The 22,686-nt window shown below is 42.4% G+C and overlaps 2 protein-coding genes across 3 annotated transcripts; one reads left to right on the forward strand and one right to left on the reverse strand.

The window, feature by feature from the left end:
• Positions 1–273: 273 nt before the first annotated feature.
• On the reverse strand, positions 274–6,596 carry psmd12 (proteasome 26S subunit, non-ATPase 12). 2 transcript variants are annotated; one of them, XM_027031141.3, is made up of 11 exons: positions 6,375–6,595; positions 5,875–5,934; positions 5,644–5,772; positions 5,184–5,291; positions 4,877–4,981; positions 4,515–4,664; positions 3,956–4,090; positions 3,540–3,652; positions 1,707–1,881; positions 1,460–1,537; positions 274–1,138 (listed from the first exon to the last, which is right to left on the reverse strand). In XM_027031141.3, the coding sequence occupies exons 1-11, from the start codon at positions 6,480–6,482 to the stop codon at positions 929–931; spliced, it is 1,371 nt and encodes a 456-aa protein (XP_026886942.1). In that variant the 5' UTR covers positions 6,483–6,595; the 3' UTR covers positions 274–928. The 2 variants fall into 2 exon arrangements, with proteins under 2 accessions (XP_026886942.1, XP_081566723.1); XM_081710597.1 differs by lacking the exon at positions 274–1,138 and having other exon boundaries at positions 1,484–1,607; positions 6,375–6,596.
• A 53-nt stretch (positions 6,597–6,649) lies between these two features.
• Positions 6,650–22,125, forward strand: ppp1r12c (protein phosphatase 1, regulatory subunit 12C). The gene is made up of 20 exons (XM_035526079.2): positions 6,650–7,147; positions 8,235–8,403; positions 9,879–10,009; positions 11,112–11,230; positions 11,568–11,727; positions 12,767–12,911; positions 14,050–14,124; positions 14,313–14,392; positions 14,511–14,623; positions 14,980–15,047; positions 15,294–15,424; positions 15,770–15,857; positions 16,215–16,329; positions 18,592–18,704; positions 18,933–18,982; positions 19,100–19,151; positions 19,360–19,464; positions 19,805–19,855; positions 20,291–20,341; positions 20,541–22,125. Exons 1-20 carry the CDS (start codon positions 6,990–6,992, stop codon positions 20,625–20,627), a joined length of 2,061 nt encoding a protein of 686 aa, XP_035381972.2. The 5' UTR covers positions 6,650–6,989; the 3' UTR covers positions 20,628–22,125.
• The last annotated feature ends 561 nt before the right edge of the window (positions 22,126–22,686 follow it).

A 22,686-nucleotide genomic window follows, 5' to 3' on the forward strand; every position in this document is an offset into this window, starting at 1 on the left:
TAACTTTGCAAGATCAAAATTGGGTTGGCATCGACCAAAAAAAATCAAAACATTTCTGCAGTCTGCTGATCCCCATTTACGCTGACCATCAGATCATGTATCACAATGGCAAATGGGATACAAGTAACTTGTTAGGCCTTGCATTGCAACAAATACACATAAATAAAAGCTATTTTTATTAATTGAAAACAAAATTTCCCAATAGGATTACTACAAAACGTAGAATTTACATCATAACAAAACAATCAGCAGTAAGAAGAATAAAAACACTGGTATATTCAAAAGAAAGGTTTAATGTGTATATCGCAAAGGACTCAAAAAATTCTTAGCAGGCATGAGGAGGAAAAAAATGCAACCGATTTTTTAACCATTTACTGAAGAGAATAATATTTATGCATCATAGCCATGAACCTCTACGAGTATGAGGTCAAATTTAAAATGAATTGCCTATAGACAACACACTGCCAGTGAAATTTAACCAATTAACAGGTTTCATGGAGTCCAGGGCCATGCAATGTCTGCATCCAGAAACCCAACATTTAGAGCAAGCAGGATTAATGCATCACTGAAGTATTCAAATAAACAAGCACTGCTCCAAAATCAGATCTGCTGCGCATACAGATCCTAACCTACGCTCTGACCCTTCGATGAACGTCCAGTCCAGAATGTTAGTACCTGACAAACAGTGCTGATTTCAGTTACAGTACATAAAATCTGTAAACGAAACCTAGAGCCCAGATGCATTTTCCAACAAAAACACTTTAACCCCAAAATGATTCCAATCTTGCAAACTGTTGGGGTATCTACAAAATAAGGACATGGTTATTTATTTATTTCCACCCCTATACAAAGAGGTTTGAAGGTGAAGACAAAAAAAAGTATCTAAGTCAGCCAGTGAAATCCTGAGCTCGAGGATGGATTGCCATGACTACTGCAGATTGTGGATCATCTCCTCTTTTGCGATGAGGTGGGTAGTTTTGTTCACAAGCGACATGAGAGAGTTCAGTTTGTGTGACCAGTCATTCAGCAGATCATTGGGGTCTTTGGGCCTCTGGAAGTTGATGATACCAGCAAGCCGGTCCACTTTGGCGTATATGGTCTTGTTCACCACCAGGTTAGACAGGAACTCCTCAGACTCCTAAGGGGCACACAGAAGTGAAAGGATGATGACGATGATGTTCACTCCACATCAACACTTATTTTTATGTTATTCACATGGTCAAAAGGTCTGGGTGATCCGGAATCATGACTATTTTAATGTGGACTTCTATACCTCTGACCAAAGTTGTGTTAACAACCTTTTAGGTCACTGTAAGAGTGCAAACCACCATGGCAAAACCAAACACATATTACATTAAAGTCATCCATGTACATAACTGAGGCAAACAGTAAAAACAGAGATAAATAAGCACAGAGTTAAATGGGATCCAAGCAGGTCATCATGTAGACAAGTACTCACATCAATGGATAGGTCGAGAAGTCCAGCCATTCTCTTCATTGTGATTCTTGTATAATATTTGGCCATAATTCTTATGTTCTACAGTGGAGGGAATGCAGCATGTGAGCGGTTAATGGAAACTCAAAGGGAAGACTGCGGGTCTGTGTATCTGCAGAGGCAATTTTAAAGCAGTTTAAAAATGTTTATATTGTCTCAGTGGAACTGAGAAGTGCACTGCATGTCAGCAGAAGCACAATGAAAGACTCACATGCTCCACCACTCTATTTTTCAGGTCCATCCATCTCTTCTCTCCCTCCTCCGAGTAAGTGAAGACGTCTGTGGCGGGATTCTCCGCTGAGCCCTCGCGCAGTTCCTTCCCATAGTCCTCCACCAGGGAGGACCAGCGCATGAGCTCCATGGTGGTGAACTGCTTCAGGAGATCCCTGGAGGAAAGGAAGTGAGGGAAAAAACAAACAAACAAACAAACAAAAAAAACCCACAATGGTTTGCATCCTACCTAGAGGGGTGCGCGCGCATATATATATATAAAATTTCAAAATCAGTTGACGAAGAAATAGTATTCTTACATGGCTTCACCTAGCACTGCTATGGTGACAACAATCAACTCATCCTCTTCTTTCTTCCCATTATCACCAACATATTGATAGAGATCTCAGCATGCCTAACCAACATATCATGGATCACAGTCCATCACCCCAAGAACCCCAGTGAACAGTGGTTACATATTCCTGGTGATACCTGCTCACACTATGATTTAATCATCTCCTTTGAAAAATGCATGATCTTGCCAATCTGAAAATGCACAAAACCTGGGTATGGTCCTGGAAAACAAGCTACCATTCTCTGATTACGCTAATGTGACCCTGACATGCATATTTCATCTGCAAATCATAAGGAACACTCTGCTATTCCATTTTCAGGAAATAGCAGAAACTTGCTTTCCAGTCTCTTGCAATCTCAAGACTTGACAGATCTCACAGGAAATAGCACTAGGGCCTTGAAACTATATTCAATCTTTCAAAGTTTTAAGGTTTATGCATAATTTATAATAGTTATCATTTCTAAGACTGAAACTGACTGGCCTGTGTGCGATGCCACTGTTGAAGTTAGAGGATCTTCTGAGGGAGGCATTCATGGAGAAAAATAAACATCAGCAGCTGAGCAGAGTCAAAGCTGAAGAGCAGGTGAGTTGGTGAAACTGAGCACTTGTTGCCCTCATATAGACTTAGTACCAGAGGCAGAGCAACCAGAACATGTGGAAGGTAGACGCATGTGTATACCCACACCCACCCACCTTGTTTATACAAACACAGCACTGGTTAAAGTGAACACAAAAATTCACTGAATGCCACAGTATGGTGAGAACATAATCGCAGATTATGGAAAGACATTCCAAAAAAAGAAAAGCATAACTTCCTCTGGCTGTCCGGACAGCAGAGTCACTTGCAGTCTTCAAATGCAGACTGAAGACCAATCTATTTGTGGAATATTTAAATAACCATGATCCTGCACCCATGTCTGATCAAGACATGATTCGCACTCAGTCTTTCAAAGTTCGCTCACATCACTGGCTTCATGTAGGTGCCTGCTTCAGATTTAGAACCCCTAATGCTGGGGTAAAAAGCCAAAAACACACCTGTTCCCACCTACCTGAATGTGCTGGTCTCACCCGAACCTTATCTTGCATTCTTTGTTCCTTAAGTACAGCTCGTCTTGAATCACTGCACTTGATTGATAACTAAATGATAAACTGACTCAACTCTGACCAATAAAACTTCTGACCATTATACTACACTTTTGGTCACGTTTGTTTAATTCATAAACCACATGATTGTGCTTTATAGAGAATTATGACCATTTTAGAAGTGTTGAGAAATGAAACAAAAAACAAAAAAACAAAACAAAAAAAAACACGCAGGCTGGGATGATTAACCATTTGCAGTTTAAACATCTGACCCCAATGGAAATAGGCTCAATAGTGGTGTGAGAAGTTTGAGCTGACAGTAACGTGCTCTCTCACACAAACTGATGGTTTATTTACAAATACCACCACAGAAGATGGAGCTTCTTCCTCACTTACTTGTATTTGGGAATTTCTTCCAGTTTCTTGTCTGCGCTGATTCGATGAACCAGATCAGATTGTTCGTTGTCATATGGTGATAGAACAACATACAGAACAACACTCTTCAAGGCCTGGGGCAGGGAACACCACAAAAATGAGAACAGATTTAAAAAGAATATAAATCCAGCTTCATATCCAAAACCTGCAAAAGAGCCTGGAAAGAAACAAAGTTCATTCTGAAGTAAGCCTTCCACCAAAGCCAGTCCACAATAATTGTGCAGGAAGATGAGATGTTTCAACTGTCTAATTTCGTACATGACAAATCACGGAATGAAAGGACTGTCCAAAATAAATCTTGCAACGAGAATGCCAATGATTTACCAAAAAACAGTATTCAGTGGCAACCACTTCTCATCACATCTTGAACGCAGTACCTGCTGCCATTTGGAGCTGTCCTCCAGGATGCAGGGAGTGTCATAAATGGCCCGGTAGTGTTTGCATATAGAGAGGTAAGAGCCTTCGTGTTGATCAACTTGAATCATTAGGTTGTAGTACTTCAGCTTAGACTCCTAAGACCAATACAGAGAAAACCAGTCGAGATTAATAAAATGTTGGAAAGGAAGTAAAGGCCAAAAATGTAGGTTACCAATATCTTACGGCATTTAGCTGATCCAAAGCAACTTACAATTATAACTGAACACAACTTGAGCAACTGAGGGTTATGGGCCTTGTTCAGGGGCCCAACAGTGGCAACTTGGTAGTGGTGGGGTTTGAACCAGAAACCTTCTGATTGCTGTCTTCTATTAGTCAAGCACCTTAACCACTGGGCCACAATTACAGCTTAACTTTAAATTTAATACAAATTAATACCGTCTTGGCCATTAGACTGTTTAATATAATGCTGTCTCACAGGGATTCTGGGTTGTGATGGTTCTTAAGATTTCAGCCCCAGGTCTTCTGAATTATTCATGCAAGTCTAAACTCAGGTCTCACCTCAGTACCCTCTTCCTGGAAGAACTTGGTGTTGATCTTCTTGCTGATGATCTGTGTGCGAATGTAGTCTTTGACAGCTATGCACAACCTCATCTGCTCCAGAATGAACTCCACCTTCTCCTTCTTCTCCATGGAACCATAAGTCTCCACCTACAGACAGAGAGAACCCATCTTTACCTAGGTCACTCGATACTTTGTTACCTCAAAAGGCACCCAGCTACTTGTGGAGTCTACCACAGAACTCTGATCTGAGCTCAGGGTTTAGATGTGGAAATATTTTGCATCCTCATGGATACTACTACTGTGTTCACCTACCATATTCATCTAATATTGATTACCATGAAAAAAGGACCCAGGCTCACCTGAAGCTCCTGGAGAATGGAAGCTGCCTCCTTCACCTCCCCACTCTGCTCTTTAATGCTGGCCAGCGTCTTTGTGAGTCTGGCACGCTCAATCTCCACATAGATCTACATGTTTACAGAGAGGCATAAAAAATTAGTCTGACGATGGGAAAAGAGATCAACAGCACATAACCAAAATTAGTTTTCTAAAAAATAAAAAAAAAATCACTAAGGAAGGCAGAGAGACTTAAAATTCTATCAAATTTTTAACATGTTCATACTATGATGTCTTTGCAAAAACTATCAGCAGGAAATAACCAAAACATACCTTTCCAGCAGTGACCGTTCTGAGTGTGTCGATGAGCCTCAGTTTTAAAGTCAGATCACTAACTTCGTCCACATATTTGTAACATTCCTGCACCATCTTGGCAACAGCCTGGAATAACCCAATTAGACTGATCAGTTTCACATTTCATACCTGATACACACAATATACTTTAAGATATTCAAAACATACTGAGGTACACTTACAACAAAGAGTGTGCTTTATAAGCTTGCACAGGTACAACAACGCAGTTACTTTCCTATAAATCCTGATAATCCAAATAAACCATACTGTGACATATGTAAATCACAGATGAAGAGCAACTTTCACAAGACTCCCCATGTTCTTGAGAGGTTTTTCTGTCATCTATATTTTGTACTTTTATTGGGAAACAAATAGCCAAGACTGGAAATGTCTGCAGTTCTGAATATGTGCGCATGATCTGTGTGTTTGACAATCTTACTTGTTTCAGCTGACTCCTTCTCTTGGATAACAGCATGATGTTCTCATTGAGGGCGTCCCAGTCTTTAGCCTCATAGCACATCTGCACGATGGCCACCAAGATCCTGGATGTGGACACCATATCTGACGCCTGTTTATAAGGGGGGATGGACATAAACCCAGGGCTAAGTACAGCACTTTACCATTATATTTTTATATTTACATATGGAAACTTAAAAATAGGATGACTAACCGTCCTTGTTTGTTTTTCCAAAGACAGCAGGCTTTCAACGGCTTCCTGAAGCTTCCCTTCCTGTATAAAGAAAAGAAGGAGAAAAAACTAATATGAACTGTGTTCGTGTATCGCGATGTGCAAATAGTCGGACAGGAAAAAAATCAAATAAAGTGACTACAGGTCTTGTAATTAACGTAACGGCTCTGAGCTTTTGCTGGTTTGATCAGACACGACATCACAGTTTACAACAGATGCTAAATCATGTTACACCACACTGGTCAAGGCTGTATGGGATGTGTTTTTAACGTGCTTAGCTACCTAGCCGGATGAAGTAAACACCACTGGCTTAAAACGTCTAAATCCATCAACCCGAAATCACAGAGAAGGTTTTACTACGAAGAGTATCTGGAATGTTACTGACAAAATAACCAGAGCTAGCGTTAGCCAGCCTAGCTTAGCCATTCCAGCCCCCGTGCTCCATCATGACTCAGCCGCACGCATCGTTTCAGTCAACTCACTTTCGCCATTTTCTCGCACTCGGGGAGCCGCTGATCCACAGTGGCGCTATAATCGATCTCCATCTTCACAATCTTGCCGTCCGCTCTCTCAGACCTGTCCTCAGACATTTCGGCGTTTTTCAAAAGGACGACAAACACTGCGCTCAGACCGACTTTAGCCGCTAAGATACACCGCGAGCTCCCTCAACGGTCGTCACCCCCTCCGGAAGTGCGTGTGTCACGCCAGTGGCTCTAAAGCGCCCCCTAGCGATGGCGCGAGCGCTGATCCTCCCAGATTTGACAAGCGGCATTATGTTGTTGTGACAGTCGCGTTTTCTCAAACTTCTTTATTTCCTTCGGCCTCAGAGTGGCATTTCGTCGCTAAGTAGAGAGAATGTTTTTTTTTTTATTGTAGGCTTTAGATTGAAACCTCCGAGCTTTATTCTGTTTTTTAACGCTCGATAACTAACTTCCTCCGAAGCATTTAAGTAAGGAAGTAGCGAGGCTAGCTCGCTAGCTGCCCAGTTAGCTGGCGGGCTAGCACCGCTAGCTGGCTTGCTCAGTGTAAACATCTCACATGGAGGGTGTGTCCGAGTGAAGATTTTTTTAAATAAATAAGAAATCTTTCGTAGGAGAATGGGCGACGCAGCGAAATCCCAGCGTCGAGAGCAGTTAAAACGGTGGTACGGATCTTGCACGGACAAGGAGCCTGCGGTGCCGAGGAGACGCTGGCGGGGTGACGGGGATGGCGAAGCTCGGGACTGCGGACCGGTCCGGCAGCCGCTTAAGAGAAGGTGGCTCGCTTAAAAACAAACGTTGATGTTATGTATGTCAGCGGCACAAACATGTTTTAGCTGTATTACTGCGTACGCTACGACTCTTTGTAATTATTCCCAGCAAATGGGCTAACTAGCAAGCTAACCTATCTGCCTAGCTAGCTCCTAGTCAGTCAGGTAGTTAGCTAGCCAGCTAACCAAGATGACTCCTGGAGAGATTTCATTTGCTTTTCTGGTTTAATTTTTGCTTCTCTGGTTTTCTTGGACGTTAGTTGGCTGCCCAGCGTAACGTTTCACTGCCTCATAAGGTGTCTTCCCTTTTTACTGAATTCAGTAGGTCCAGTATATGAGTAAATAGCTAGTTGATTATATTTGACATGTTAGCCGCTTAATTTAGAATCTGAAATTTTGAAACAAATTTCATATATTATTTTAAAACGTCGATTTTTTTTCAAACCACATATTTTGTTACAAAGACCCAACAAGTATCCATTTGAATGATAACCCTTTTCTTCGTTGTCTACTTTCAAATGATTGAAATCACAAACTGGAATTTTGGAATTACAGCAGTTAGGCACGACGCTGCATTTGAAATGTTCAAAATACTGAAGGAAGGGGTGGGGGGTGGGGGCTCTGCTACTCGGAAATGTTCAAGACAAGCTAAGACAAGCTCTGAATATATGATCCAGCAGCCAGGAAGATGATGAACGACACACCACTCCAAATGGTTTCGTTTTGTTTTATTGTATAGCAGCAGTTTAGTGTAAAATCACTCAGTCCATGACTGAGAATTAGACTTAGTAAAGAGTTAGGCTAGTATGCATTAAAGTTAATATCCCATAAATTTAACGTTGACATTAGCTTTGCACATCCCGACCTTGGTTTTAATTATACACATTTTATGTGTACACTGTTTTAGAAGTGCGTCTGTTCAAAACTGAAGAATTTAGAGGGGACTCCCAGAGTATCAGTAATGTTTTATTGGCAATACAATATTTCAAATTTGGTGTATCCCAGATCTACAGTCATTACAGTGTAATACACCAGAAAGAAAAGAGGATTTGGGATAGTCTAATAGAGCTAATCTTTTCCATTTGCATGTCAGAGTTCGATTCGAGAGAACGGCAGAATTCTTGGCTGTGTGTGCCAGTGGCGACACCGAGGAGGCCAAGGAGATGCTGAACGAGACGTGGGCGAAAAATAGCAAAGACGAGACTTTGACTGAGAATCTGGTCAACAGTTCCAACGCTGACGGAATCACTGCTTTGCACCAGGTGCGAAACTTATCAACATGACTAATTGGCTTCTGGCTTTCAAAGCGCTCGAGCACTCTGTGTAAAAAAAAAACAAAAAAAAAAAACAAAAACTAAAACAAACAAAAAAAAACCCTGAATAGCATAACTTTAAATGATGTTACAACTGTCATATAATTAGAGTTTTATACTGTTATGTAGAGTATTGATTCTTTGTCACTGTGTTTGTAGGGTTTAGTTTTTCGGTTCTTTGTGCTTTAAATACTAGCAGTACGATTACTGTTTGTTAAAGGTCTGTTCAATCCATGAACAACTGCATCTAGCAAAACATGTTTATGATAATCTTCCCTGTAATTGGACAGAGCATTGTAGATTAGGCTGCTTAATACCTGCTGTGATGGTGCTTTACCAGAATCTTATCAGCAAGATAATACTTTTCAGGCAAAAAGAGCAGATGAACCAGTCATGCAATAGACCTTTTGGAGCTGATTCTCTAAGGCTGTTATTTCTATTTATAGTGTAATGTCAGCCTTGGATCAAATTCATGGTTTGGCCTCTGTGGTTTCTATCTTAGCTAATAGCACTACTTTATGGTTTCTGTAAGTTGCAGGTCAAATAGCAGCTGTAGGTATGACGGCAGTTACAAAATTGTGCTTCCTTTAATTATCTCTTGGGCCTTCTGGAGTGGCCATGCACTAGAATTCCTGATTATTCAGGTAACCTATCTTAAATTGCTCAGCAAATTAATAAGGTTAGTGATAAAGTAATACTACTTAACAGATGTTTCTCATGGTTTGGTAATTTGACTGGGGTAAGTGTTTCTGGGATTAAAGCGTGGTTCATGTCTTTGTTGGGATTTTTCGTGTTGATTAATTTCATTGCTATTATCAAAGCTTTATTAATTAAAATTACCACCAAAGTTGCTATGTGTGTTCTGTTCCAACAACAAGTTAAGGCAAGCTATTTTTCTTCTGATATTTCATCTTATAATGTATTTAATGAGTTTCCTTTAAGTGATGCATAAATTGTAATATCCTATCACTTATGGTTGCTGTGTATGCCGTGTATGAATACGGTTCTTAATCTTCACCCGCGTAATCACATCATTGCTTGTGGCTTGTTTTTGCAAACCATAAGGAAGGAATTTGTGGAGGCAAAACCTTTTTAGAACATTCCAGGTGCCTCATGGATAGCTGCGCTCAGATGTTTGAAATGTCAAGCTAAGTACGTGCGATCCACGCACAGTGCATGTTGTTCCGTGTATGGCACTGTATATTACTGTATGTAGAGACATTGGCTCGAACTCTCCTCTCTCATGTGTGAGTTCAAAATGGAAAGGAAGGGAGTAATCCTAATCTGGTGTGCATGGGGGGGGAAAAAACTAGTGTAAACTAACGTGAGCAATTTAGGAGCATGCTCCATAGACTGGGCCTTTGTGTGTTAACCGGGCATGTTAATTGGGACGTGGCCGCTAACACAGGACTGGTTTCCACTAGGCGTGTATCGATGGCAGTTTGGAGGTGGTGGCCTTCCTCCTGTCTCAGGGTGCTAACGTGAACCAGGTGGACAGTGAGGGCTGGACCCCGCTGCACGTGGCAGCATCCTGTGGAAACCTGGAGATTGCTGAGTATGCACTTCATGTAGTACACACTTTGTTTTCAGAATGTTGACATGTAATACAGAGGATGACCTAAAGGGCTGGGACTTTGCATACTCTTGTCAAGAGTATACATTAGTTTTGTGTGTGTGTAGGCCTAACATGTTAAGAGTAAGCACAAAGGAAGTAGGTTGAAGTTTCAATTGGAAATTCATGGAATTTAAAAGTAGGGTTAACCAGAGATGGTTCCACCAAGGAGCACGATGGTGGCATGCAGTTTCTCTCAGTCAGCGAAATGGGAAATTAGTCAATTTGCCTTGATATTTTGGTCAACCAGTTTCCCTGTTAAACACTGTGTAACACATTTGGCTTGTACTTTTCTTTAAAGTCATGATAATCGTGAATTAACATATTTGATAGTCCAAAAATGCCTTTGTTGACTCCTCATTTATACAACTTCAATCTAAAGGTAAAAGGCTGCTTTCAGAGATCAGCAACTGGAAAAACATTACTATAACAACATATTCTAACAGCATGTCACTATAATAAAATTTGCATATCACTATAATAACATTAACATTTCCCATTTCTTGGCTTTATCAAAATTATCTCCTTTCCATCACAGAAATACAGAAGATATTGTTTCATATGAAATTTAGATTAAAAAAAACACACATCTAGCCAAAACAAGGGGGATGCTGGACTAGAGAGTAAGTCTCATGAAGGGTGATGGTACACTCTCATGTTCCCTAGTCAGTGAGTATAAACATCACAAAGTGTTAAATAATGACAGTCATTTTTAACTGAAGACTAATGGGGGAATAGCAGAGTAAACAGTCAAATACTACACTGTCAAGAATAATTACAACATAGTGTACATCAAGTTTAATTTACATCTTCATTCTTGTTCAAGATAATGAAATAGATTCAGTGCAGTCCATACAGGGTTGTTGTCTCTGGGGAATAGCTATGGATGAGTTGTACATCAGGTCTGGACCACACCTCAATTGTAAATATGAGAAAACTGGTGAATGTGACAAGTCCTTGCTGATATGAGAGATTTAATAACAAATCTGTTTGTGCAAGTGGTTCTTGCGTGAGGCCCATTTTGTGTGCATGCATGTATGTTTAGATACTTACTAGAGCAGGGTGCATCCCTGAGTGCAGTGAACTGTGACGGTGATGTACCAGTAGACATCGCGGAAGACGAAGCCATGGAAGCAGTCCTGCATGTCTATACCCTAAAACAGGGTAAGTCTGAGAGTGAGAGTGAGTGAGAGAGAGAGTGTGTGTGAGTGAGTGAGTGAGTGAGTGACAGCAGGTATTAATCTATTATAAAAATTGAGTGTTCATTATGGTAAAGAAAAGCTGTAGCTGACTTTTAGTGCTTAAGTTATTTGCACCACCTAACTTGACTTAAACACTTTCATCAAGCTAAAGTAGAGGAAAAAATCCTAGTTATTAATACCGCAATACACGACAAAGCAATTAAGAGCACATTCTAATTTTCTTGGATTGTTACAGTGCTGAAAGATGAGCGACTGGCTTACTGTCAGTTAATCATTAATTCGCTATGTGAAACATCCAGGTGTGGACCTGGAGGTGGCTAAGCGGTTGGAGGAGGAGCTGATTATGCGTGATGCTCGTGGTTGGCTCGCGGACGGCCCACCCACTGATCTACGCCACCCCAGAACTGGGGCCACACCCCTCCACGTTGCTGCTGCCAAGGGCTACCTGGAGGCCATCAAGTGAGTGCGGCAAAAAATGAAAACAAACTAACAAACTGCTAAGACGCTTCCACTGGGTCAAGGGTCGTTGCTTCCTTGTCGTTCCTTCATCATTTGCATTCTAAGTGTGGCGGGTGTGATGTGGACAAAAGACTATTCAGCAGATATCATCTCATATATGGATATCTCACTGTTGCTACATGCCAGGAAATATGTTAAGACTCAGCAGTGACGTATGAAGTCATGTTACCTGATTAAACCTCATTAGCCTGAGTTAATCCTCATTATTCAAAGTAAAATAAATTATTCCTGAGTAAATCCCAACATTCATTAGGACCCCAACAAAACCCACATCTAGACGACTTCAGAGTGGTCTGAATGTTGATAGCACCCAGTAATCACTGATAAACATGTGATGTGCAACTATGGTCCTAAGATAATAAAATGAATACTGTCTGGCTTAGTCAGCAGCCATTATTCTGTTAGATCTACAGCTTGGGTGGGGTGTTCTTGAAATGGCTTGGCCTGCCATGTGATTGGACAGCTCTCTGATCTCTCTAAGAATAGCTGCTGTTTATTTCCTGTCTCCGGTGAGAGACTTCCTGTGGAAATGTCCCCGTTCCTCCAGCAGTTCTTCTGCTACTCTTGCTGACCCAAGATCAGTTTTCCACCACACCCCACTGCACTGCGAGCGCAGCTCATGAGCAAGGGAATTGACTTGATCTGGGATCATTGTACAGGGATGGCATAACTGCTGCCCCTTCACCCAATTCATGCTTATCTGTTATAGGCTGCTCACACACAGAGCTCTCTAAAATGCTCCATTATGTAATGGACAGCTTACTCCATAATGCATAAAACTATACCAGAATGTATTATGTGCTCCTAACACAGTAACGATGATTAAATTAATTTCTTTAAAGTTTTTTCACTTGGAAATGTGCCTTTTTTTTTCTTTCTCCTGCTTTCACAACTCTCCCTTCTCTTTTTTACTTTGTTTTTTGTTTTGTTTTTTCTCTCTCTCTCTCTCTCCCCCCGTCCCCTTCTGTGTGTGCCTCAGGTTGCTGTGTCAGTGTGGGCTGGATGTGTCTGCTAAGGACTGGGACGGCTGGACTCCGCTCCATGCCGCCGCGCACTGGTGCCAGAATGAGGCCTGCTCTCTGCTTGCCGAGCAGCTCTGTGACATGGAGGCCCACAGCAATGGGGTGAGGAGGGTGGGGACATGAAGGCTCACAGCAACGGGCAGGTGGGGAAGGAGGGAGACAGAGAGAGAGAGAGACAGAGAGAGACTAAAAGGAGGCATTCTGACAGTTAAGGGAGGTGTAGAAAAAGAGCGAAAGTGAGAGAGAGAGAAAAGGAGGAGTGACGGCTCTGTTTTTGCAACCTAGCACAATAATAATGTAATATCACACAGTGGAATTGTCTGCCAGGTAGTCGATGTGAGCTCTGCTGATGTGGGTTGAGTGGCTTTAACACAGCAACCTGTGCAAGGTACCGGCACCAGAAAGGATGTGTGTGGGTGCCATTCTGTGCTCAGCACACTTTAGCTAGACACAGTGCACCTACACACACACACACACACACACACACACAGAGCTTGGCTTTGTGAACAGCAACCACATGAGTGAGAACTGGGACAGAGGTGTGTGAGTGTGTGCGTGCTTGCGCACAGTAACTAGTGTGCAGTAAATTTATGGTGAGATTTGTGTGTGCGCGCACACATGCACGCAAGAGCAAGAATGGACAATATTCACGTGATTACTTAATCATGTGATCATCACGTGGTCAGGTGGCAGTGGTGTCCTTCAGTTGTATTAATCAAAGTACCTAAAAGAAGAGTGTTGCTCTAGGGAAGGTGTCTAATTGTTTTATATTGGCATGAACAGAATGACTCAGACAAGAACAACTGATTCCATATCATCACTAATCCTCTAAAAGTCTTGTTACACACACACACACACACACACACACACACACACACACACACACACACACACACACAGACTACTGCTTTGAGAGACTGAAGTCAAAAGCTTGGACCAATTCAGAGCCCTCATACCAAAAGCCCCAACACTGACTACTGACAGTTATCAGGAGTGATACTGCAGGATCACCTCCATCGACTGTCCATCATGTATTGTCCCCCTGTGACACTGGTCATGTTGTACAGCTATACAGTCAATTGATGTCTCAGTATGCAGTCAGAAAGGGCTGTCTTGAAAGTGATGCTATTTGTGCTCAGAGACATGTGCATGCTTGTAGTTTTACATTAAATGTGGCATTAAGTATTGCGTGTGTGTGTGTGTGTGTGTGTGTGTGTGTGTGTGTGTGTGTTTGTTTTAGGGTCAGACTCCATTTGATGTGGCTGACGAAAGTGTGAAGCCCTTGTTGGAGGAGCTGTCTAAGAGGCAAGCCAATGTGAGTCTAGACACACACATACTCTTCCAGTTAGTATCTTTATTAATCTGCCTGTTAATATTAAAGAAGTAGCAAACATTTCTATTCTAAGCAAAGAAGTCCTGTTGGTCTTTCATTATATGCAAATACAGTTAGTGACGCTTTGTGTGAGCAGTTAGTATGCTGCCTGCTGTTTGTGTTGTTTACAGTGGCGAACAGAACAGGCAACAAACGATAAACAGAACGCACAAGCATCCAGCAACGGCAACGCTGCAAATAAAAAACGCAGGTTAGAAAATGGCCTCAGACTGTGCTAGCCTGTTTTAGCATGACTTCAGAATGCAGTTGTATGCTACAGTTTTTATTTTTATTTTTTATTATACACTCTCTCTCTCTGTCTCTCGCAGGAGCTCTGTGTGTAGGATGAGCAGCCGTGAGAAGATGAGTGTACAGGATCAGTCCAAAGAGCGCGGCGTCTCTGGAGGGCTGGAGCTCAACGAAGAGAGAGAGAGCAGTCCGGGTAAAGCTCTCTCGCCCCCATCTCACCAGCAGCTCCTCAGTTCCACTTAGCTGGTGCACAAGCATGAAGGGGGCATAAACGCTTATTATGCCAAGATCCTTTGTCTTAGTTTATTATAATTTATTATGTGTTTTATGATTAGCGTTCAAGTATCTGTGATGTAGCGTCTCTTTTTAACGTAGTGCATGCCGTGTCTGGGATGGTGTACATTCGGTGTCTGTTATCGGTGTGTTCAAGGTCTGATTTCACGTGTTCGATATCTGACATTTTCTGTTCAGTTTCTGATGTAGATAGTTGTGCGTTCAGGGTCTGATTACTCCCCCCCACCTCCCCCCCCCCCCCGGTCTCTGCTGCAGAGAGCTCCACAATGTCGAGTCCAGATACGGAGAGTGTCACTACCTCTACAGTAATCCCCCCTGAAAAGGTCAGATGTCACGTTCGAATAACAACACAATGCATGACATATGAAAATGTGTTTGTGTGTGTGTGTGTGTGTGTGTGCATGCATGTATACATACATAGACGTGTGTGTGTGTGTGTGTGTGTGTGTGTGTGTGTGTGTGTGTGTGTGTGTGTATTTAGTATGGTTTCTCAGCTTTAGTTTTGAGTTTTGACATTTTCCAACCTCCATGCCCTTATGAAGACTTTCTGATCTCCTTCCCACACACAGACCCCTGATGAGCGCGAAGCAGCGGAGAGGGAGCAGGAGCGAGAGAGTCGCACTGCCCGCGTCCCACCCACCGTGCAGAGGAGCGACTCGGGTGCTGAAAGCCCTGGTGGTACTTCTGCTGACGGCAGGAAGTAAGAGTGCCCCCTACAGCTCAGCAGCTTGCCGGTGTGACTAGCTGAACTACCACAAAATGACTGCATCTGATATAGTGTAGCAAGATGTCGTGGCTTCTATACCTAAACTGAGAACTGAGTTTACTGTTAGACCTCTTGAGCTCTGTCATACCTTTTAGACTCTCGTAATAGCAAGTGTAGGATTTTTATTGTTTAATGACTGTTGTGCTGGTTGGGGATGACCGTCAGGGTGTGCCATAGAGAATCATAGCCCCTATGCCATTTCATGCCCCCCCGCCCTCCACCCTCTCTCTCTCTCTCCTCTCTCTCCCCTACCCTCTCTCTCCCTTCACCCCACCCCAGGTTCCAGGCTCCACTGCGAGATGAGGAGTCAGAGTCTCAGAGAAAAGCTCGCTCACGTCTCCTGCGCCAGTCACGCCGCTCCACTCAGGTGAGCGCACACCTGTACTATATTATGCTACATGCACGGGTCATTCTGTATTATTTGATGGTACAAACTTTATAGTTTTTTCCGCTCTGTTCTAGAACACACGCATAGGTCTGTAACACTTTGCTGGGAACAAAGGCAACACTGTGTTAAACTAATACAATTCTGTAATGAACTAATACATAACACAGGCTTTGTATTATCAGACCTGGTGGAACCTCACCTGCATTATTTTCAGCTGCAAACTCACAACTATGCCTGAGTAGCTTTTTGTCAGGAGTTGGTGAAAACTCTCTGGTTTTGTAATATAATGTATAAAATTACAGCTCAATGGTTTTATCATGCAATTATGATTGACAGGGCGTGACCCTGACTGACCTCAAAGAGGCAGAGCGAACCATTAGCAGGACCTTAGAACCACAGCACAATCTTCAGTCCTTGAGCCCTGTCGTCACGGTAACGCCAGCTGAGAGAGGTAAGCGGTTCTGTGCTCACAACCAAAACTGTAGGCGTGCACGCCTTGCATCGAAAACATGCACCAAGTAATGCAGGCTGCACAGTCACATGTTTTCCAGCACAACCCCCCCCCCCCCCCCAAACCCCCCCTCCTCGATTCAGCTCAATCACACCGGGGAACTGATGTTTTGCAAGCCTTCACAATCCTTTCGACACAAAGCCACATGGCCCTGGATTGCAGGAGCTCGGAATTGCGTCAGAGTTCGCAGCCGCTGTTGGACATGCATCGCTTCTCTTTGTGTGGATGCAGAGACAACGCTGAACTTCACTACACTGTAGCATCTTGGCGCAGCTGAGAGTCTCGTGAAGACGTCCCCTGGTGTTGCACGCTGTGGATTGTTGCAAAATGTACAGCACGAAATCGAGTTACATCCATAAAGTGTTCAGCATTCCTGAACAGCATTGTCCTATAAACGTAGCTTTAGTAACCCACCAAAACTAATTCTTGAGTGCACAGTGTTTAAATCCTGTTGAATCCTGAGTGAAGAAGCTTCAGCCTTTCTAAGTATACCTCTGGTTAGCGTATTTAGGGTATAATCAGGGTTCCCACATATACTGGAAAACCTGGAAATTTAGAGGCTAGGTTTGCAGTCATAGAAACTCCTGGAATTTGAGAAAATTGCAAAAAAAAAATAATTCTAAAACACAAAGATTTGGACATTTTTGAGGTCCTGGAAAATTGTAAAGCTGGTTTATTAAACCACTTAGATTGCATGCTTGTGCCGATGATTAATCAATATGTCATATGGCTGATTTCTGAGCATTTTGTAAAACACGGCGATCAGAGTATGTTAGCGAGGGGCGTCAGGGCCGTCTACTGATGGAGGTTTCTCTGTTGTCTTTCCACTCTTCTCATGCCTTTATGAAAAGATGGCAATCCAAAGATGGACCATGCCACACACAAAACCATTACATAAAGCTCTAAAAATGATCCTCACTTCATACTGCCTCTCACATCCATCCCCCCCAAGCTCTACTCTACTCTGACTCCTCCTTAGACTTTGTCCCAACAACCAGCAGCCATGGTCTCTCTTAAGCAGCTGTCTAGCACTCTGAACATTAAAATAACTGATGCCCACAAAGCAGGAGAAGGGTAGAAAAAGATGGCAGATTGTCTTCAGGCAGTCATTTCCTCAGTCCATGTTGTAATTAAAAATAACAGTTAACAGGAATGGTGGAGGTCAAGTTAAGGTCTGGAAGACTGAGAAAATGTTTGAAGAGAAATGTTTTTCAGGATCGCTAGAATGTCGAATCAAAGCCCATATTTAACTGAGCTTTCTCAAAGCTTTCTCAAACCTTCCGGGAAGATTCAGCAGACTGGAGCGGTGGTGCACCTTCATCAGAAGAAAACCTTTCCAGGCTATCGCCACAAAATTCAACATCAGACATTGGCAAAGTGGCACCTAAACAAGCCTGATGCATTTCAGTCATGTGCACTTCTGAGGTTAAAACAGGCCACAGTTTTTGCCTGCAATAAGCAAAGTTGAGTCTGAAGAAAAATGGGTGCAGAATTTCACGAAAAGAATGGAGGTATGGAGGTGGATAATTTCAATCGTAGAGGGAAGAGTGGATTAATTTAAATGCCAACAAACTCTAAGAAAACACCACACCTTCAGTTTACCAAAAAGGTGGGAGTTGAAGAGAATGACTTAATTACTAGGATAATGATCCAAAACACACATCAGTATCCACAGTGGACTACCTCAAGACAAGCAAGCTGACGGATTTCTTCATGGCCTTCACAGCCTGAAGGCCATGAAGGAAAACTGTGGATAGACCTAAAAAACTTCTTAAAAAGCAGTTCAGGCAAGATGGCCCAAGAATCTTGCAGAACTAGATGCCTTTCACAAGGTAGAATGAGCAAATCCTCCCCCCCACTTGCCAAAGAGGGTGTTACTAAGTACTGATCATGCAGGGTAACCAAACCTTTACTTTTTTCTTTCTTTTTTTATTGAAACATTAAAAGATGAAAATATAAATGCAATCTTGTTTGCTTGGTCATGGAAAGTGCCCTGGAAAATTCCTGAAAAGTCCTGAAATATTATTTTCAATAATGTATGGGAACCGTGATAACCCTAACCCAAGTGTTCATTCTTGAGTACAGGTTTAAATCTTAAGCATCTTTGTAATTTCCTCAGTTCAGCGTTAGTGCCTGAACATATCTTGAGCTTATCACCTTATTACCTGAGTCTGGCTTGAGTACCAGAATGCTCTTCTGCAGACCAGGAACCTGGGAAGGTGTCAGGATCAGAGAGCGAGAGCAAACTGGGAGTGAGGGATCGGAGAAGAGCCAGGAGGGAGAGGCGATCCACCGGAAAAGGCACGATAGGCGAGGTGAGTTAAAACACACACACACACACAAATAAACACACATACACATATTATGGTGAAAGAGACCCCATTCAGAACGACATGCCCAAAGCACATCTAGAAGAACATCTCCATAATTAAACGTTTAGTAAAGTCCATTAGCTCATTTTACAATGGCAACTCCAGTAAAATGGACTGGAACACTGGTCCTGAAGTTGGAAAGAAAATGACCTCTGCTTGTTCTCCTCTCAGACTGAAGACTTGGATGTGAATGAGCCTGTACAAGCAGATGGCACTTCAAGGTTATTCACTCTCTCTTTCACATTTTCATAGTTCTGTGTCAAATCTGGAGTTTCATTTTCAGAACAGTGCTCTTTACTAATTGTCCTGGTCTGTGATATTGCCGGTCATCTCTATAGGGATCCTCAAGCAGGAGATGCCAGATTGCCATCATCACTGGATTTTAGGAAGGTACAACTGAATTGGACCTAATTTTCCTATTTTGCTAGATTGTTTACGTTTCTTCTAGAAGGGGAGGATTAAATGTAAACTTCTCTCTCCCTCCCTCTCTTCCTCCTCCTCACCTGCTGTCACTCACTCACACACACACACTCTCTCTCTCTCTCTCTCTCTCTCTCTCTCTCTCTCTCTCTCTCTCTCTCTCTCTCTCTCTCTCTAGTTATATTTGGATGTGTTGAAGGAGAACACTGCTTTGAGGGAGAAGCTCCAGGAAACACAGCTGCAGCTCAGTGAGAGCAAAGTGGAGCTGGAACGACTCCGACAGGTAAGGGTGTGTGTGTAGCCTTATTAAAGTGATGATGCTAGAATGCACTATTATTCAAGGAATTCCAGCGGGTATTAACTGTAGTGTGTTTTTCTGATCATTTGTTCATTCTCTAGGAACAAATTTTCCTTCCCATCAGTTAATTTCCATGCATGGTTTTAAAATTCAGTGACCAAATGTACTACTACTTTTTCTGTTTTATGCTACAAATAATAGATTCATTGATTGTTTTTTTAGAACAACTTAAATGAGATCATGTTTAGCGAGTCTGAAGGAAAGACTAACATATATACAGTAATCTAATCATCTAACATCTGTCTGTCTGTCTGTCTGCACTCAGAGTCAGGAGAATGGCTGTGAGCGCCCTGCTCTACTGGAGCTGGAGAGATTTGTAAGTGTGGTTTGCTCTTTGCTGTGTTTCTAGCCCTGACCCTAGATTTCCTTCTTTTTCCGCTTTACTTGTTAGAACCAGAAACTTGCATTTGTGTGCCACTTTCTATCTCTTTTTCTTTTCTGGGGTCTAGCTCTAGCACTTACTTTCGCTCAGGGGGAGATGATTTTCCTTTCCTTCCGCTTTTTGTCAGACAAGGCGTTCCCGGGTGTCTCGTTGCACGAGGCATAAATGCATGATGTGGAAATTCTAGTGGCTGGAGCTTTGACACGGCCACCATTACGACCTTACAGTGATGGGTTGTTATTAGGGCCATGCCAGGAAGAATGCATGAGACAGAACCAGCAGAAAGATTTAGAGAAGGCTAGCTGATCTCTGTCTGCCATGCTGCCGTGCTGACCATCTGCTGTCTGATCAACTCTTTGTGTGCTGCAGGAGAAGAAGGCACTTGAGAGAAAAGCATCAGAGCTGGAGGATGAGCTCAAGGTAGAGTGTGTTTATATGGTAGCTGCTCTTAAAAAGGTGCAGTACTGCATGGCTTTCAGAACTGTAACAAATAATTACTTTCAGTTAAATTTGTTAATAAACAAATTCACTGCTCGTTAAGTCAGTCCCACCAGTCAACCTAAACCTTCCCCTTTGACTGTCTTCCTCTTGATCTATTTACCGTCTCCCTTTTGCAAAGGTTCTGATTGACCTGCGTGCCGATAACCAGCGTCTGAAAGATGAGAACGCCGCCCTCATCCGTGTCATCAGCAAGCTCTCCAGATGAGCTCTATATGTGCCGCTACCCTCCCAAACCACTAAGTGGCAGCACTGTGCCATTCTGCACATCTCTGCCCAGAGTAAACTGGAATGACGCTGTTCACTTTCTGCATGGCCATAGCACACAGAATCTTTGTGTGTGTTTGTCTGGGACTGGCCTCTCACCCTTGTGTTGCCTAAACTACTGTTTTCCAAACTAAACTGCACATAACGATAAAGCCTAAAGGAACGTGTAGACCCAGCCTAACCCACAGTTCGAGAAATTTGAGCTCCTTGTGCACAACTGTCAGGAAATTCTACTACTCCAGATCCTCAGAACCCAGTGAAGACTAGACCCAGTACAGATACAGTTCTAGAGCCCTCTGCTCTTTGTTCACGTCCAGCAGAGAACGCTAGAACTCCAATTCCTCTGAGTGTAGTTGAGTGAAGTCTTGACCAAATCACCATCGTCATTCTGGAAGCCACAACCCTTTGAGCAGAACTAGCACAAAATTCTGGGACTACAGTTTCATTGAGTCCAGTTTTGTTCAATGTAAATGTAAATTAAATACTTGAAGTGCTGCAGAATGGAGAATAATTGTAAGGCGCTTTTGTTCTGTATATTTAAAATGTAAAGAATTTTTTCATGTGCGCTGGGCTTGATATCTTTACCTTGTAGCTTTATATGAAAAAAGCCAGTACAAGGGTAACAGCTTATTTATTGTTTTTCTTTCCCCCTCTTCTTTGTACACTAGCCATGGGTAGTCACTGTAACTTGTAACAACTGCTCTGACAGTGCTCAACACTAGTGGGCACCACTGATCAGGGAAGCACGTGAATCAGGTGTTTCAGCTCTGGCCACATGACCTAAAGAAGTGCTTGTATATCTTGGACACTGCAGAGATGCAACCATGTGCCAAACGTTATTTTCCACTCTTATGTGCTCCAACATGCTTGTTAGTGGACCCACTGTAGTGAATTGTTCCCCCGCACCCCACCCACATTCTCTCAGGACAAGCCCAGATCTACACTGTATTTGAGCAGACTGCTACTGTGTTGGACCAAACAGGCCTTTGCATTATTGCTGTTTCTCATTTAACAAGTATTTATGAGTGTAAGTGATGTATTATGAGGCCTGTGTCCTGTACCAATGGTGGTATGGTCTTTATTTTTCTCTCCAAGAGGAACAGGAATGTTTATACTGTGAGTCCTGGTCTCTCAGAGGAGCAGGCGCTTTATAAGGTGAAAGCCTTGGAAAGTTTACCACCATTTTTTATTGCTTTTGTTCTTAGGTTTTTTTTTAAGCCAATGCATGCCAAAATTGTATTTTGACAAAATATGTGCCTTTCTACATATCTATTTTAATATATCTATGTTGCTTGGTTGAAAAATACTGGGCTAGTTCAGTAGTACTATAACAGACTCCTAACGCTTCACTGTCATCAGAAACACGTCTGGCTCCACCATCATTCGGTACAAGGGCCTTTTGAAATGACCAATAAACTGCAAACAGTTCAGTACCATGAGCCTGCCAGTCTTAGTCCACCTTACTTGTCTTTGATGTTTTACATTTGACAATTCATATCATCCAGGTGATTTTAAATTAGATGACTACTGGAATAATACCCAGATTGCAGCATGGGGGAAGGGGGCATCTACTGTCAGTTGGGAAATGGCAGGCTATTTGTTAATGCTTGTATTGAATACTCCATGCTAACGATATTTGTGGTTTACAGATGTTGCTTGCTGTAGCCAACTGCATAAAATAATATACATATCCGGCCTTAATTGAGTGTATTTCATGACTGAGCATCATTGCTTCAAAGTTTAATGAATCTTTTATTTACATTTTGTCTCCACTGTGGCAGGCTAGTTAGTACTTGCCTTTCGCCTTGGAAAAATATCATTTATTTATATATAAAATGAATGAGAGCTGAGAGAGGTAAGCAGTTCTATGCTCACAACCAAAACTGTAGGCCTGCACGCCTTGCATCTAAAACATGCACCAAGTAGTGCAGGCTGCACAGTCACGTGTTTTCCAGCACAAGCCCCCCCTCCCCCACTCGATTCAGCTCAATAATTCAAGC

Source organism: Electrophorus electricus, chromosome 3 (genome assembly GCF_041902795.1).
Source record: "Electrophorus electricus isolate QZ-2024a chromosome 3, ASM4190279v1, whole genome shotgun sequence".
In the NCBI taxonomy this organism is placed as follows: domain Eukaryota; kingdom Metazoa; phylum Chordata; class Actinopteri; order Gymnotiformes; family Gymnotidae; genus Electrophorus; species Electrophorus electricus.

Excerpts from the sequence above, each read along its gene's own strand:
- psmd12 (XM_027031141.3), bottom strand. The coding sequence starts at position 6,482 with ATGTCTGAGGACAGGTCTGAGAGAGCGGACGGCAAGATTGTGAAGATG. Across the intron at positions 5,292-5,643 it reads GAAGGAGTCAGCTGAAACAA|GCTGTTGCCAAGATGGTGCA; the intron begins GTAAGATTGTCA and ends GGGTTATTCCAG. Across the intron at positions 1,882-3,539 it reads GAAGAAATTCCCAAATACAA|GGATCTCCTGAAGCAGTTCA; the intron begins GTAAGTGAGGAA and ends CCTTTCCTCCAG.
- ppp1r12c (XM_035526079.2), top strand. The coding sequence starts at position 6,990 with ATGGGCGACGCAGCGAAATCCCAGCGTCGAGAGCAGTTAAAACGGTGG. Across the intron at positions 7,148-8,234 it reads CGGCAGCCGCTTAAGAGAAG|AGTTCGATTCGAGAGAACGG; the intron begins GTGGCTCGCTTA and ends TTTGCATGTCAG. Across the intron at positions 14,624-14,979 it reads AGAGAGAGAGAGCAGTCCGG|AGAGCTCCACAATGTCGAGT; the intron begins GTAAAGCTCTCT and ends TCTCTGCTGCAG.